We start from the raw sequence: 15238 nt of genomic DNA, 5'->3' as shown, positions 1-15238 counted from the left end.
CCACTGGAGCAGCTTGCTCCAAGCCCCTGTGTCCAACCTGGCCTTGAGCACTGCCAGGGATGGGGCAGCCACAGCTTCTCTGGGCACCCTGTGCCAGCGCCTCAGCACCCTCACAGGGAAGAGCTTCTGCCTGAGAGCACATCTCAGTCTCCCCTCTGGCAGGTTCAAGCCATTCCCCTTGGCCTGTCCCTACAGGCCCTTGTCCCAAGCCCCTCTCCAGCTTTCCTGCAGCCCCTTCAGGCACTGGAGCTGCTCTCAGGTCTCCCCTTCAGGAGCCTTCTCTTCTCCAGGCTGCCCCAGCCCAGCTCTCTCAGCCTGGCTCCAGAGCAGAGCTGCTCCAGCCCTCGCAGCATCTCCATGGCCTCCTCTGGCCTTGCTCCAACAGCTCCATGTCCCTCTGGTGCTGCTGCCCCAGCGCTGGATCAGGACTGCAGGGGGGGTCTCCCCAGAGCGCAGCAGAGGGGCAGGATCCCCTCCCGGGTGTGTCCCAGGTCAGGCTCCCCAGAGCAGGGGACACTGATTCAGGCATGCAAACAAACCCCAACCACGGCTCCTCTCTGGCCCCATGGCAGCTCTCCCCCGAGGTCTGCGCCGGCTGCCCCGGGCACAGGCAGGCTGTGGGCTCATGCTGTCTTGTTTCACTTCTCTTTTGGTGTCACAAGCCAAAAGTGAGCAGCCGATCAAACTGGAAACCGGCAGCTGCAGCAGCTTTCAAGGGTACGGCGGCCACAGCAGCGCCTTCCTCTGCTTGAAAAGCGTGCTTCCCCTGCAGCACCCGATGCATGGCTGGGTGCAGGCATGCGTGTGACGCCGGGTGCGCTCAGGTGTGCAGTGCTGACCGCATGGTGCATGCACCCTGGGGCTTCCTGTGGTCACCGTGCTCCAGACACGGCCACCAGCCTGCTCCCCTCGGAGGTGGGCACTGAGCAGATGTGCATGGAGCAGATAGGCACAAGGCAGATGTGCATGGAACAGATGTGCACGGAGCAGGGGATGTGCATGGAGTAGATGTGCTCAAAACAGATGTGGACAAAGTGGATGTGCCTGCAGCAGAGGATGTGCATGGTGCAGATGTGTGCAAAGCAGATGTGCATGGAGCAGGGGACGTGCATGGAGCAGATGTGCGCAAAGCAGATGTGCATGAAGCAGGGGATGTGCACAGATGTGCAGGGTAGCTGTGCACAAAGCAGATGTGCATGGAGCAGGGGATGTGCATGTTGCAGATGTGCACAAAGCAGATGTGCATGAAGCAGGGGATGTGCAGGGTGCAGGGGATGTGCATTGCACAAAGCAGATGTGCATGAAGCAGGGGATGTGCATGGTGATGTGCGCAAAGCATGTGTGCAAGGCATGGTGATGTGTGCAAAGCAGATGTGCATGGAGCAGGGGATGTGCATGGTGCAGATGTGCACAAAGCAGATGTGCATGAAGCAGGGGATGTGCAGGGTGCAGGGGATGTGCATGGTGTAGATGTGCACAAAGCAGATGTGCATGGAGCAGGGGATGTGCATGGTGACGTGCGCAAAGCAGATGTGCCTGCAGCAGGGGATGTGCATGGTGCAGAGGTGCACAAAGCAGATGTGCCTGCAGCAGGGGATGTGCATGGTGATGTGTGCAAAGCAGATGTGCATGGAGCAGGGGATGTGCATGGTGATGTGTGCAAAGCAGATGTGCCTGCAGCAGGGGATGTGCATGGTGCAGATGTGCACAAAGCGGATGTACCTGCAGCAGGGGATGTGCGTGGACTGGCTGGAGGTGGAGCAGGGGATGTGCATGGATCAGGGAGAAGGGGTTGGAGAGAGAGCTACCATAGCACCATGAGCCGCGTTCCCAAAAACCAGCCCGAGCTGGCACAGGGCTGTGGGGGGCACCTTGTCCCCGGACCTCACAGGACCAGCACTGTTTGCTCTGAACACAGCGGGACTGGATGGCCGTGGCTGTTTGCTGGCTTTAATGAGGAGGGGCTCAGTGTGGAGAGGTCACACAAATCAGGGACCTGCTGAGCCGGGGAAGTGCCAGTGATGCCCCTTGCTGGTGGGAACAATCCTCCTGGCTCAGCACCCAACAGCCTGCACAAGGCAGAGGTGCTCAGCCTCACGGCCTGATCCTGTGCTTGAGATGGCTGCTGGGTCCTGGCAGAGCTGCTGCTGAGCCCCAGCAGGGCAGATCCAGCCTGAACCTCACCCGGCCCCGCCGCCGAGGTGGGAATGAATTAGGGAAGCTTTGGCAGCTCCGAGCCCAGGGTGCAAGCCTGGACGGGATGTGCCACGCAAACAGATCCACTTCTCCTTTATTGAGCCCTGCAGAAACATCCCAGCTTCCTCCCCCAGAACGGGCTTTTTGCAGCCTGTGGTGCCACACATCACTTGGCAGCCACCCTGATGCTGGCGTACTCGGAGCGGGCTGTGCCGGGGCTCCTGCTGTGCTGTGGGGCTGCGGGCAGGGCCTGGAGATCGGCGTAGTGGATGTCATTGTCCTCCTTGCTGCTTTGCTGCGGGAGGGCACACGCATGGGGAATGCTGTCCCAAGGGAAAGCTTCCACAAGTAACCCTAAGGGCAGGTGCAAGCCGGGATGGTGGCACTATGGCTGCACGGATGGCATCGTGCCATGGTGGTGGCTGCTGCCCACCCATTGCCCACCCTGGCCCCAGAGCCTGGTGGAATCCCCACAAGCCAGAGCATCACCGTGGGATGCTCTTCCCTACAGTCACAGTGTGCTCTTACCTGGCTGGGCAGATGGAAGGTCTCTGGGTCCAAGGCTTGGCTGTGAGGGGGAAGGATTGCTGTTAGTGCTAAAGGCAGCCGCAGCCCCTTCACACCCAGCCTTCCTCAGTTCCCTTCCCCAGCTTTAGCTGGGGTCTGCAGCATGTGGCCACACGATGCCCACACCAAAGGCAGAGAGGGCCAGGGTGCTGTCTGTGGGCCTGGGCTGGGCTCAGACACTGCAGCAGGATAAGGGAGGTGGCGATGTGCCTGTGAGTAAAGGGGCTTTTCTGGGGAAAACCGCTGCTCCAGTGGGAGAGGAAGGCAGGATAAGGGAGGTGGATAAGGCAGTTCGCAGGGTGCAGAATGATGAGTACAAACCTGGGGGAGCTGGGGGTCCCTGCACAGCACCGCAGAGGGATGGGCAAGAAGCTGCCTCCAGCCACTGCCCTGGCCTGGTCCTGGCTCTCTGCCTCGCTTCTGAACTTCCTCCTGTACATGCAAAGGGCGATGAAGAAGCCGAGGAGTAGGAAGCACAGCACTGCAGCTACAGCCACCATGCTGGGAGCCAGGGCTGCCTCTGCGGAGGTACAACAAGAGAGGGTGGTGGGTGCGAGGCAGCGGGCAGGGTGGAGGCTGTGGGACGGGGTCCTGGGGAGCAGCATCCCACTGGGAGCCCCACTCACCATTCAGGGACACCTCGGTGCCCTTTCCATGCTGAAACACCGAAACACCATGCACAGACTTCTGGTACTTCACGCAGTAATAGGTGCCGGCATCCTCGAGGCGAACGTCCTTGATGTGGATGGTGAAGTCTGTGTTGGACCCAGCCGCTGCCCTCGTCACACGGGGGAACGTGGCCGTCTGGTCGTAAATGGTCTCATTCTCACTGCCCCAGCCCTTCAGCCACTTCACAGGACCAATGGGACCATCTCCAGATGTGGTGCAGGTCAGGGTGAGCGTCTCCCCCGCTGTCACCCACAGCTTCACCTGGGGCTGATGCATCTGAAAGCTCTGACCCTTCTGGGCACCCGCACCTGGGCACAGGACAGGAGGGTTTGGGGCTCCTCTCAGCCCAGAGCAGCCCCAGACTGCGCCGAGTTTGCAGCAACTGAACTGAGAACAATCCCAGGGTTTGGCAGAGAGAAGGAAGCCGCAGGCGCCGGGAGTGGCAGAAACCACGTTCAAAATGAACAAGAACGGGCAAATACGCATCCCCTGTCGTGCTGTTAACAGAGCTGCTGTGCTTGCTTGGAGTCCAGAGAGGTGCAGAGGGAGCCAAGGGGAATTCCTGGCAGGAAACGCTCCCGAGTGCTGTTAAACCTTAACGCCCCAGCGCTGTGTGCCACGGACCAGGACCGCCGGGACTCTGCGAGGAGCTGGTTTCGCAACCAGGGGCTGTGCGCGGCCGGCCGGGAGCCGGCTCTGAGCAGGGAGGTGCAGCCCTGGAGCCCAGCACAGCCCCGAGGCTCTTTCTGCCCCCAGACTCCTGTCCCCGAACGCCTCCCGCCCCCCAAACCCTCCTGTCAAAGCCCCTCACTACATCCAGCACCGGCTCAGCGGGGCTCCGCGCTGCCCGTCCGGCCTTAACCCAGTAGCCCCAAAGGCATTCAGAGAGGGAACCCCGCTCCCCGCAGACCCCCGGGCAGCAGGAACGGGGCAGCTGGGGGGCGGGAGGGGGGAACCGCAGCCCCGCTCCGGACTCACCCGAAGGCTCCTGCAGGGAGAGGCCGCGCTGCCCGGGAGGGAGCGGAGCGGCGGCGGCGGCGGGGCCGGCCATGGGCACCAGCTGCGGGAAGAGGAGGAAAAGCGGCACAGGAAATGGAAGCGAGCGGCAGCGAGCTGTGCCGGCCCCGGGGTGGGCGGGGACCCCCGACGGGCTTCATCCTCACCGGACAGCCGCGGCGGGCTGCGCCGGGCAGCGGGCACCGGGAGCCCGCCGGAGACCCCAGCCCGGGCCCCGGTCCTAAGGGCGAGCTCTGGGCGTCCTCTCGACGTCCCGGGCTGGCCACGCGTGGGGCAGCGCGATAGAGGGGGCCCCTGTCGCTGCCTGCCCCGTGCCGTGGCCGCGGCACACGTCGGTGGGGACAGCGCGACCGGCACCGCGGGCGAGGACCAGGCTGGTGACACGAGGTGGTGTCAACACCGCGGTGAACGGCGGCGGCTTGGGCAAGGGCTCCCTGGGGGAACTCGGACAGAGGCGGGTCCCTTCCTTCCTCTTTGCCAGGAGGAAGCCCAGCGCCGAGCCGAGCCGAGCCGGGCCGGGCCGGGCCAGGCCGAGCCGTGCGGGGCCGTCGGGAGCTGGACATGGGAAGCACCACGGCGCCAGAAATGCGGACGCTGCCTTTCGCCTGCCTGACATTGCTGCTGCTCCACAGATCCCCGGGTGAGTGCGGCTCTAGAAGCAGTGATGGGAGACAGCGGCTGTGCCGGCAGCTGGGAACTGCCTCGTGTCCGAGCTGCTCTGAGCACCACGGGGGTTCAGTGGCACAGCTCTGCCTGGCTGGGAGCACAGAGGTGTCTGATGCTTCTGTACCTGCAATCACTGCCCTGGGCTCCCTGCTACCCTGGTCCCCACTACCCGGAGCCGTGTGCTCAGCCTGGCCCAGGGGTGCAGAAGGGAACCTGGTCGGTTGTGCGGTGCCAGATGTGATGTGGTCTGATGTTCCCCCCAGGTACCGGTGCCCAGGACTTCAAGCTAGATCAGCCCCAGGGCAATGTGTCAGTGACAGCGGGGGAGACGCTCACCCTGACCTGCACCATATCTGGAGATGGTCCCATTGGTCCTGTGAAGTGGCTGAAGGGCTGGGGCAGTGAGAATGAGACCATTTACGACCAGACGAGCACGTTCCCCCGTGTGACGAGGGCAGCAGCTGGGTCCTACACAGACTTCACCATCCACATCAGGGACGTTTGCCTCGAGGATGCCGGCACCTATTACTGCGTGAAGTACCAGAAGTCTGTGCATGGTGTTTCGGTGTTTAAGCGTGGAGAGGGCACTGAGGTGTCCGTGTACGGTGAGTGGGGCTCCCAGAGCAGAAGGGGCTGGGTGCTGCCCCAGGAGCAGGTGCCGTGGGTCACCCCTGGCCATACCCATGTCCCCATGGGAGCCCCGGGGCCGGGCAGGGCTGGCAGAGCCCGGTCTGACGGCCCCGTTGCTTCTGTTCTCCCGCAGCCAAACCCAGCAGGCCGGTCGTGTCCGGGCCAGAGAGCAGAGCAGGGCCGGGGCAATCGGTGCCTTTCACCTGCACGGCCGGAGGGTTCTTCCCCAGAGAAATCGCTGTGAAGTGGCTGAAGGACGGGGCCCAGATCTCGGCTCAGCAGCCCCAGGTCACCCCCGGGCAGACGAAATCCTCCTACGACGCGTCCAGCACCGTGTCGGTGACGCTGCAGGAGGGCGACGTCCGCTCGCAGCTGCAGTGCGAGGTTCATCACCGCACGCTGCCGGCCCCGCTGCGGAGCAGCTTCCAGCTCAGCCGAGCCCTGCGAGGTGAGGGCTGGGGGGGCCGCGCTGCGCTGTGCGGCTGCCGCGGGGCACGGGGCGCGCTGCGGGCAGCGGGGCCGGGGATGGCCCGCACCAGGCGCTGCCTCTCTCCCCAGTGCCCCCCAGCGTGCAGGTGGTGGCTGAGCCGCCGAGCCCCGTGGAGCTGAACAAGACGGTGAACTTGACGTGCCTCGTGAAGGGGTTTTACCCGGGAGACGTGGCCGTCGCCTGGCTGGAGAACGGGACGGAGATGAGCGCGGGGAGCGCCCCCCCGCCGGCGGAGACCCCGCGGGGCTTGTTCGAGCTGCGCAGCCTGGTGGAGGTGCAAGCGACGGAGGAGAAGAACGGGTCCGTGTTCACCTGCCGCGTGGTGCACGACGCCCAGGGCCCCATCAGCGGGACGAGCACCCTGCGGATCGCTGCCCCGGCCAAGGGCGGGCTGAGCGACCGGTCCCAGACTGATAACGGTGCGTGAGAGCTGCAGGTCCCGGCGGAGGCTGTGGGGTGCCCGTCTTCGGGGCCCTGCTGCTCACATCCCTTGTCCCTAATGCAGATATGAGCCTCCTGTCCAGCCCCGGCTTGTGGCTTGGCATCCTGTTGGAGAAAGGGCTGCTCGGCGGCCTCCTCTTCTTCTTCTTCCGGCACGGGAGGGCGTGAAGAAGGACACCCCGGGGCTGCTGCCCCATCCCGCTCCATGTCAGCCCCTTGATCCTCGGGTCTCGGTGCCGGGAGCGGCTCCTGGCGCTCGGCTGCCGTCAGTCCGTACCTGGAAATAAAGGGGCTGGGATGTACAGGCTGTCCCGGGCTGCTCCGCGCTGCCCTCCCGGTGCTCGGCGCTGCCCTCCCCGGTGCTCGGCGCTGCCCTCCCCGGTGCTCGGCTCTGCCCTCCCCGGTGCTCGGCTCTGCCCTCCCCGGTGCTCGGCGCTGCCCTCCCCGGTGCTCGGCTCTGCCCTCCCGGTGCTCGGCGCATCGCACCCCCGCGCCGCCAGGGGCCGCTGTGCTCGCGGTGCCGTTTCCTCCCGGGCCGGCTTTAGCGGCGCACCCGGCGGGGCCGGGCGGTGTCTGCGCGGCTGCCGGCGGTGTTTGGGCGCTGCACCGCGGCAAGATGGCGGACAGGGAGGAGGCGTTGAGGGAGTTCGTGGCTGTGACCGGGGTCGAGGAGGGGCGGGCGCGGTTCTTCCTCGAGTCCGCCGGCTGGGACCTGCAGGTAGCGCCGAGCCCCCGAGCCGGGAGCGAGCGGCGCGGCCCGGGGCCGTGGCGGCGGTGGTGGTGGTGGTGGGGGGGGGGGGGAGCAGCGCTGGGCCGGCGCTCGGGGCCCCGCTCCAGGCCCCGGGCTCAAGGTTCCCCTTGCGGCCGCAGGGCTGCGAGGGTCGTGCTCAGGCGGTGCCGGTTGGGGCCGAAGCCCGGCCTGGTTCGGTCCTTACTTCGAACGTCGCTGCTGGGTAGCGCGGGGTGAGGAGCCCGGGGTGGGTTTGCCCGGGTAGCGGCAGTGCCAGCTCCCCTCAGGGCCGGGGGCAAAGAGAACCGGGCTGGCCTGCTCCTGCCTGCGCTCCGCCCGAGCCGTTCGGCTGGGTTGGAGTCGGAGCCCGCTCGTGGCTGTGGCAGGAGCAGCTGTTGCAGAGCAGTGCTTTTAGCCTGAGCCCTGTGGAAACAGCCCCGAAGGAGCGAGGTTGCTCTGACCTACCTGTACCAGCGAGTGCCCTCCTGCAGCAAAGCCGAGCGTTAGGAGCTGGCAAGGGCTCCTCTTTGCGAGGCCCCCAAAGCGGGGGATGACATGGAGCATCTTTGCTGTGATGCACCTTAGGAGGTCCAGAGGGACAGGGACTGCAGCTGTGGTGTTTGTGTGAGGCTTTGCTGCTGTTGGGGAATGGCTGCTCCCACCTGTGTGTTCCTTTCCAGATTGCACTCGCCAGTTTCTATGAGGACGGGGGGGATGAGGACATCCTGACCCTTCCCCAGCCAACAGCCAGCTCCATATCCAGAGGCTCTTCAGCCAGGTGAGGAGGGAGCTCCGACGCTGAGCTCTTCATTGTGTGACAGTGAGAGCTGGCTCATCCTGCGGTGGTGAGTGCGCTGTACTGGTGGATGGTGGCCAGGTTGGATACAGGGGCTTGGAGCACCCTGCTCCAGTGGAAGGTGTCCCTGCCCGTGGCAGGGGTTGGAGCTGGAGGAGCTTTAAGCTCTTTTCAACACAGACAAGTCTGGGATTCACATAAAGCCTCAGCTGTATCTGAAGCCCTGACGTGTGTTAGTCTTCAGGAAAAACAGCTCCGTGGTTAGACCTGCTTCACCTCGTGGCTCCCTGGGCATTGTGAAAACCCCAGTATTTATAAATGCAAGCACAGAGGTTATTGCACAACTAATCCAAAGATCAGCTCCTCAGCTTGCCTCATTGCTCAGGTAACGATTTGTCTTTTGAGGTCAAAGGCAGTTGGTTGGTGACACTTTCATTCGAGCAGGTTGTGCCTGCACAGGAAAGTTATTCTAATGTTGGGTGACACCTGATCCATTTTACAAGAAGAAGTTAGTTTTGCCTTGCCAAGTCCCTGAGCAGCAGGGAAACACTGCCTGGGTTGACAGAGGAGGAGTTACTGACTCTATTTTGAAGAAGAGGTGCTCTTGGTTCAGGCTCTGGTGAACAAAGCCCCTGTTGCAGGGGAGCTCTGCATCAGTTTGGGTCACGGATAATGGTCTCAGCAGAAACAACCAGAAGGGAAGGGCGTGGGGGCTGGAGGAGGGCCCTGTGCAGGTTGGAAGAGGTGGCAAAATGCAGTATGTGAACAGACTGAGGACTCCCATCTTCTGCTGGTGCAGCCCCCCTCCAGTGCACCCACCTCCTCTTGATTGCTGTTGGTGTCATTGGCAGGTGCAGGAGCTCAGGTCCCCACGTGGTTACACACAGGGCAGCACTGACCTGTCATTTCATCGAGTAATGAATCACAGCCTCAAGCAGAACAGCATCAACCCAGAGGTTCTGCTTGTATGGTTTTGCTGTGTCATGAGGGTGATGCGCTTCTCTGCCTGCCTCTTGCAGTGACCACAGAGTAACGTCGTTTCGAGACCTTGTTCATGCACAGGAGGATGATGATGAAGAGGAGGAGGGGCAGAGGTAAGTTCTCAGTGGGAGACTCAAAACCTGTGTGCTCATCCCTGCCCTGCTGTGATGACTTGTTTCTTCTGTCCAGGGCTTTGTAAGAAGGCAGCTGGAGTCGATATGAAACTCCTATAGTGAAAAACCTGAGGTTTAACAGGGCAGGTTTGGTCCGTGCAGAGCCTGGCCCCAAGCACGTGCTCAGCGTGGCTGTGGGAGCACCACATTTCACTGCTGAGCTCTGCTGGTGAGAGTGGGGCTTAAGGCAGAAGGTGGAAGCCCTAAGTTCAGAGTAGAAAAACGTGGTCCCCTTTCCAGTGGGAGCGTGGTGTACTGCTGGGGAAGCTGGTTACTGTCTCAGCTCTAAGTAGCTGGATACCCTCAGGGTTAACAGGCAATGGAAGTGGAATGGAGCTGTGATCTGTCTTAAAGTGGCTCAGCCCTCAGTAGACTGCATGGTCTCTGCAAACAGATGTGGGCTTGCTCTGTGTTACAAGCCATCTGGAAGCTAATAAACCCAGTCTTCCAGAAGTGCTTAATTGCACTTCACTGACTGCATTCAGTGCTTCCAGTTCAGATCCGTTCTGTGTGTGGGGAATCTGTCAGTGTGGCATGAATGTGTGTGTGCCTTCCCTCACACTGCCCACCTTCTTCCATCTGACAGGTCGGAGTTGCTGGAAGTCTTGGGCTTGGAAGTAAAGCTGGTGCTGGCATTTGAAACTGAGCCTTGTCAGTCTGGGCTGCTGCTCTCGCTGGGTCTGAGAGAGTTATCGATTTATTGCTGTTGAGCAAGGATAATGTTACAGTAACTGACATAAGGAGCTGCTGCGAGGGCTGGAGCAGCTCTGCTCTGGAGCCAGGCTGAGAGAGCTGGGCTGGGTCAGCCTGGAGAAGAGAAGGCTCCTTAAGGAGAGACCTTAGAGCAGCTCCAGTGCCTAAAGGGGCTGCAGGAAACCTGGAGAGGGGCTTGGGACAAGGGCCTGCAGGGACAGGCCAAGGGGAATGGCTTGAACCTGCCAGAGGGGAGACTGAGCTGAGCTCTTAGGCAGAAGCTCTTCCCTGTGAGGGTGCTGAGGCTCTGGCACAGGGTGCCCAGAGAAGCTGTGGCTGCCCCATCCCTGGCAGTGCTCAAGGCCAGGTTGGAACTGGATGAGCCTTAAGGTGCCTTCCAACCCAAACCATTCATTCTATGGTTCTATGAAGAGGACAATCTCTAGTACAGTGAGTACTTGTGAGTGGCCCCAGTAGAGGCATACTGGTAGTAGCTAATATTTGTAGATCCAAGCTGTTCCATTAAGCTGTGAAACCCAAAGAAGTGAATGCTGGTAGAAGACTGGGTGCTGTGACACGCATCTCCTGCAGAAGCAGCAGCGCCGTCTCGCCCAGGACCCCAAGATGAGCACGTTTCCCCCTGTGCTGTCTGCCAGGTTTTATGCTGGTGGCTCAGAGAGGAGTGGGCAGCAGATCGTTGGTCCCCCGAGGAAGAAGAGCCCCAATGAGCTGGTGGAGGATCTGTTCAAAGGAGCGAAGGAACACGGCGCGGTGGCGGTTGACCGGACGGCCAAGAGCGGCGGCGAGACCAGCAAACCTAAAGTGAGGAGTTCGTCCTTCTGTTCCCTGTTTCAGTTCCTGTGGAGTCCTGGAATTGTCTTTAAGGGACAGCAAAGTTTGGGTTCCTTTAGTGCAGCTCCAACTCGTGTATCACAGTGGCCAGGAAAGGCACTTTCTTGTGCTGTATTCATTAAGTTGCTCAAGCTGGTCACTGTGCCTGCAGGACAAGAGATGTTCTTGATGCCCCATAGCCCCCATTCAGCCACAGCAGTGTTAGGGAAAGAGAAGCAAAGCTGTCCTGGGTTTGTGTCTTGGTTTGTGCTGTTCTATAACCTCTTTGCTGCCTCTCTCTTGCAGCCTTTTGCAGGGGGAGGGTATCGCCTTGGTGCTACCCCAGAGGAGGAGTCTGCCTATGTGGCAGGAGAGAGGAGACACAACTCTGCTCAGGATGTGAGTATCACTCAGTTTGGTGGTGTAAAGGTCAGCTGAGGGGTCTCTCTACTATAGCTGCACAGCTTGAGAGCCTGAGAGTTACAAAGCCCTGTAGAAATCCAGGAGGACAGAAGAATGGTAGATCCTGCTTCTGGTGGGATTTCTGATTAGAAGATGGTAGATGCTTATTAGAGCGCTGGGTGATTAACTCTTCATAACCATGAAGAGATTTGGAGCTAACAGCACCAGTGCAGGATTCTCCTGTGCTTGGTTTGTGACCAAATACCCACCTAGGCTGTGGTGGGAGCTTGATTTTGGCTCCTCTCCTGGCACACTCTTGGCTTTCCAACCTCATTTATGACAGCATCTGTAGTGCCACCTCCTAGGAACTGCTGCCTGACTGTTACATAGCCAGGGCTTTGGGGTTTTCCAAGCCAGAGGAACCTGGCTGGAATGTTTTCTGCACCTTGAAATGCCTCTGCCAGTCTGGAGCACTTCATTTTGCATCTGCTCATCATTCTTACCAAGCTGCCTCGGTGAGGCTGACTGTTGTGTGGGGCTGCTGCAGGTCCACGTTGTGCTGAAGCTCTGGAAGAGTGGATTCAGTCTGGATAGCGGAGAACTGAGGAGCTACCAGGATCCGTCCAATGCCCAGTTTCTTGATGATATCCGCAGAGGGTATGTAGGGAGAAGGGAGGGAAGGAATAGCTGTTTTCTGCAGCAGAAGTGCTTGTGGAATCCAGGATGCTGAACCAGTAGTACATTTCACCTGAGCTGGATTCTTAATATGGGAACTATGGAAGGGGAGACTTGAACACTTTGGATAAATGGGAAGAGGCTTTGGTTTGGGTGGGGCCTGGAGAGCTTGAAGTGAACAAATGTTAGTATTTGGGCTGGGAATCCCTGATGCATTTTGTCAGTCCAGGTGAGGGCTAGGGAAAGGTGACCTTTATCCCGTGTCTGGTAGTGGGAGGTGTGCATCTGCCCTGTTAGTTAAGCATGGGCTCACTGCAGCTCCCAGAATCCCAGAGGTCTGTGGCTGGCACTTTCCCTTTGTGCCTTCCCAGCTGGCTTCTGGAGCCAGCAGCCTCAGGACAGTCTCTTTGCAGGGAGGTCCCGGCCGAGCTGCGCAGGCTGGCGCGGGGTGGACAAGTGAACCTGGACATGGAGGATCACCGCGACGAGGAGTATGTGAAACCCAAAAGTGTCTTCAAAGCTTTCACTGGAGAAGGACAGAAGCTGGGCAGGTGAGAAGGCAGCAGCTCCCCAGCAAAGAGCTTGCTTTGTGCGTGATGTAGAAGTGTCACGCCAGAGTTGTGTTGGGTTGATTCATCTGTCAGTGCCTGTGGTGTGGGAGGTGTTCCTCGCAGGGAGTAAATGAGGTTTACTCGCATGTCCTGTGAGGTGGCTCATCCTTTCCAGGCCAGGAGGTGAATGCCTAGTTTGGAACCATTGTGGGATGGTGCACAGGAGCAGTGTCTCCAAGTTACACTGCCCATGTTTCCTGTGGGGGTGTGAAGACCCATGATGTGTGCTCCAAAGGGATATAGGGGATGTTCTAAGACAAGTTCCTGCTCAGTAGCTGACTCCTGCATCCTCATCTCCAGTTGTGTTGGTGCCTCTGGCAGTGGGCCCAGTGTCTCATTTGGGTTTTACCAGCTCACCTTGTGTCTCCCTGCCCTCAGCAGTGCACCCCAGGTGATGGGCACCAGCTCTCCAGCCCAGCAGGCAGCCAATGAAGCCAAAGCCAGCTCTGCCATCGTGATTGACGAGTCAGAGCCTGTCACCAACATCCAGATCCGGCTCGCTGACGGCGGGCGCCTGGTGCAGAAGTTCAACCACAACCACAGGTACAGCCACAGTGTGAATCACAGGTGACTTGACTGGGAAGGCCGGGATGGCACTGCAGGCTGTGCACAGAGGGAGCTGAGGTTAAACTCCTGGCCAGCCTGCTGCAGAGAGCTCTGGGGATCCTTCTGTATAGGTGAAGAGGAGTAAAACTGTGGGGTTTTAAGGCGGTTGTTAACTGTTGGAAGGATTGGATTTGCTTTCTGAATCATGAGGGATTATAGCCAGGGATACTGCACCTGGAAGCATCAGAGGCACTTTCCTTAATGTCACTTAAAAAGCCTGAATCTCTTCTAAGGGCTTTACAAACTGTCAGGTAACTGAACTTGTTCCATTATTCTCCCAGTTCTTTACTGGCTGTGGCCTCTGTTGTTAGCTGAAAGCCAGATGCAGCAGCTGCAGGGTTGCCTACTCTGGGAAGCTGAATTCAGGCTGTCGCCGTGGTTTTAGGATGCTCAATAACAGGATCATCCTCATGTGTCTGATCCCTTTGGACAGGATCCGGGACATCCGGCTCTTCATAGTAGATGCCCGGCCAGCGATGGCTGCCACCAGCTTCATCCTCATGACCACCTTCCCCAACAAAGAGCTGACTGACGAGAACCAGACCCTGAAGGAAGCCAACCTGCTCAACGCTGTCATCGTCCAGCGGTTGACATAAGGACCCCGCTGTGCCGCGCAGGCTCACACCTCCTCCTAGCTCTGGGTTCTTAGCTCTCGGTTGGACTTTATTTCTCTCTTTAGTTGCATTTCCCATGGGGTTTTTTGTTGTTGGTTTTGGGGTGTTTTTTTTTGTGATGATGATCAGTGGACTTGGAAATAAATAAATGAGATGAATCCATTTTGAAAGGAGCTGCAGCCTCTCGTGCCACAGGCTCTCCAGGAGAGCTGGGTTCAGTTACCTTTGTGGGATGTGTTACTGCCTTGAGAGGGGTGAGGAAGGCGAGGGAAAGGGAGCTCCCAAAGAGCAGTTTCTGTCCAGAGTTCGCAGCTGGGTGCTTATCACAGTCCTTTGGCTCTTCCCTCTCCTCCAGGGACTGCTGTAAAGTGCTCTATTTTCTCACCTTAACTAGAAACTATATGAGAATGGGTGATGTGATAATGGTTGTGGAGGGAAGGCCTTGGGAAACAGCCTTTGCTCACTGTGGGGTGCCAGGTTTAACACTTCTTGGGCTTTTCCAGAGAGGAAGTCCTGACTTGCCTTCCCCCAGCAGGACTCAGGGGTGTTAAGTGCAGTGCCTGCTCCTCCTGCCCTTCCTCCTGCAGCCCAGGCTGCTGCTTGAATTTGCTGTACTGCATTCTCTGAAGCTCTGCTGCTGACCTTTCCTTTCCAAGAAGGCACAAAGCTGAATCAGCACAAAGTGACTGAAACGAAAAGGCAAATGGAGTCTGCCTTACTGGAAAGCAAGTTTTGTTTTGAGAGGTGAATTACTGAGATGATGGAAACAGCTCAGGTGGGGAAACTCAAGCCTGTAGGACCCTTTATTTCCTCTGCTGAGGGCTAGCGTAGCTGCACAGCTGGAATTCTCCAGCTTTGCTCTGTTGTGCTGGTTGTGTTTTGGACTCGGGTCTCTGCATCTTTCTCTCCTTTGAACAGAATCCTCCGGGTGCTTTCTTTAATGCCTTGATGTAAGGGCCTGGTAGTAGTCGCACGTACAAGTTACCATCTATAGCCTTGTGCCAGGGCACTTTGCACCAGCCCACAACGTGCTCGCTGCCCTAGTGCTGCCCTCGGAGCAGAACTGGAGAGCTGTGTGGAACCGTGGGCCTCCAGACATCAGCCGAGTGGGAACTGATCCAGCACCATCCCATCCGCAGAGGCTGCACCACTGCCATGCCCAGGGCTGGAGCATCCCAGCTGGAGCCCTGCACTGTGAGTCCAACCCCTCAGTGCTCCGAAGCTCCTAGGCCCCCTCGTGGGCACAGAGGACAAGCGGTAGGGCCGGGAGGTGCAGGCTGGGGCAGGGCAGCAGGTCGGTGCAGCAGGTCAGGCAGGTTCAGCGTGAGGAACTCGCTTGGCCGCCTGTATTAATGCACAACGCGGGAGGAGATTCCAGACCTCAGCAAAGGGCAGTTTTACCACCAGTTCCTCCATTGAGAGCTGAATTCCATTCCCTGTTCATTCCTAA

General features: G+C 59.4%; 4 protein-coding genes across 5 annotated transcripts in view; 3 read left to right on the top strand and 1 right to left on the bottom strand.

The window, feature by feature from the left end:
• Nucleotides 1-4629, bottom strand: part of LOC134168546 (tyrosine-protein phosphatase non-receptor type substrate 1-like) — a 29110-nt gene extending 24481 nt beyond the window's left edge. The window contains exons 1-5 of the mRNA XM_062628353.1: nt 4411-4629; nt 3390-3740; nt 3085-3283; nt 2725-2764; nt 2365-2491 (exon numbers count right to left, since the gene is read on the bottom strand). Of these exons, the coding sequence (XP_062484337.1) occupies nt 2365-2491; nt 2725-2764; nt 3085-3283; nt 3390-3740; nt 4411-4483 (790 nt within the window). The 5' untranslated portion in view covers nt 4484-4629. The remainder of the gene's footprint in view (nt 1-2364; nt 2492-2724; nt 2765-3084; nt 3284-3389; nt 3741-4410) is intronic.
• Nucleotides 1-15238, top strand: part of FKBP1A (FKBP prolyl isomerase 1A) — a 46108-nt gene that overhangs the window by 8160 nt on the left and 22710 nt on the right. The window lies entirely within an intron of this gene.
• On the top strand, nt 4797-6978 carry LOC134168523 (tyrosine-protein phosphatase non-receptor type substrate 1-like). The gene is made up of 5 exons (XM_062628299.1): nt 4797-5089; nt 5379-5720; nt 5879-6193; nt 6304-6654; nt 6741-6978. The coding sequence occupies exons 1-5, from the start codon at nt 5011-5013 to the stop codon at nt 6842-6844; spliced, it is 1191 nt and encodes a 396-aa protein (XP_062484283.1). The 5' UTR covers nt 4797-5010; the 3' UTR covers nt 6845-6978.
• NSFL1C (NSFL1 cofactor) lies at nt 7234-13950 on the top strand. Of its 2 annotated transcripts, none has more exons than XM_062628302.1 (9): nt 7234-7394; nt 8087-8184; nt 9222-9296; nt 10706-10871; nt 11187-11279; nt 11830-11939; nt 12371-12508; nt 12950-13111; nt 13608-13950. In XM_062628302.1, the coding sequence occupies exons 1-9, from the start codon at nt 7293-7295 to the stop codon at nt 13768-13770; spliced, it is 1107 nt and encodes a 368-aa protein (XP_062484286.1). In that variant the 5' UTR covers nt 7234-7292; the 3' UTR covers nt 13771-13950. The 2 variants fall into 2 exon arrangements, with proteins under 2 accessions (XP_062484286.1, XP_062484285.1); XM_062628301.1 differs by having other exon boundaries at nt 12947-13111.

Source organism: Pezoporus occidentalis, unplaced genomic scaffold (assembly GCF_034315485.1).
Source record: "Pezoporus occidentalis ecotype Australia unplaced genomic scaffold, CSIRO_AGI_Poc_V1 ctg313, whole genome shotgun sequence".
Taxonomy (NCBI): domain Eukaryota; kingdom Metazoa; phylum Chordata; class Aves; order Psittaciformes; family Psittacidae; genus Pezoporus; species Pezoporus occidentalis.
The sequence above is the reverse complement of the archived record's forward strand: the minus strand, read 5'-3'. Positions and strand labels throughout refer to the sequence as shown.

Excerpts from the sequence above, each read along its gene's own strand:
- LOC134168523 (XM_062628299.1), top strand. The coding sequence starts at position 5,011 with ATGGGAAGCACCACGGCGCCAGAAATGCGGACGCTGCCTTTCGCCTGC. Across the intron at positions 5,090-5,378 it reads GCTGCTCCACAGATCCCCGG|GTACCGGTGCCCAGGACTTC; the intron begins GTGAGTGCGGCT and ends TGTTCCCCCCAG. Across the intron at positions 6,655-6,740 it reads CCGGTCCCAGACTGATAACG|ATATGAGCCTCCTGTCCAGC; the intron begins GTGCGTGAGAGC and ends TCCCTAATGCAG.
- NSFL1C (XM_062628301.1), top strand. The coding sequence starts at position 7,293 with ATGGCGGACAGGGAGGAGGCGTTGAGGGAGTTCGTGGCTGTGACCGGG. Across the intron at positions 10,872-11,186 it reads GCGAGACCAGCAAACCTAAA|CCTTTTGCAGGGGGAGGGTA; the intron begins GTGAGGAGTTCG and ends TCTCTCTTGCAG. Across the intron at positions 11,940-12,370 it reads CTTGATGATATCCGCAGAGG|GGAGGTCCCGGCCGAGCTGC; the intron begins GTATGTAGGGAG and ends GTCTCTTTGCAG.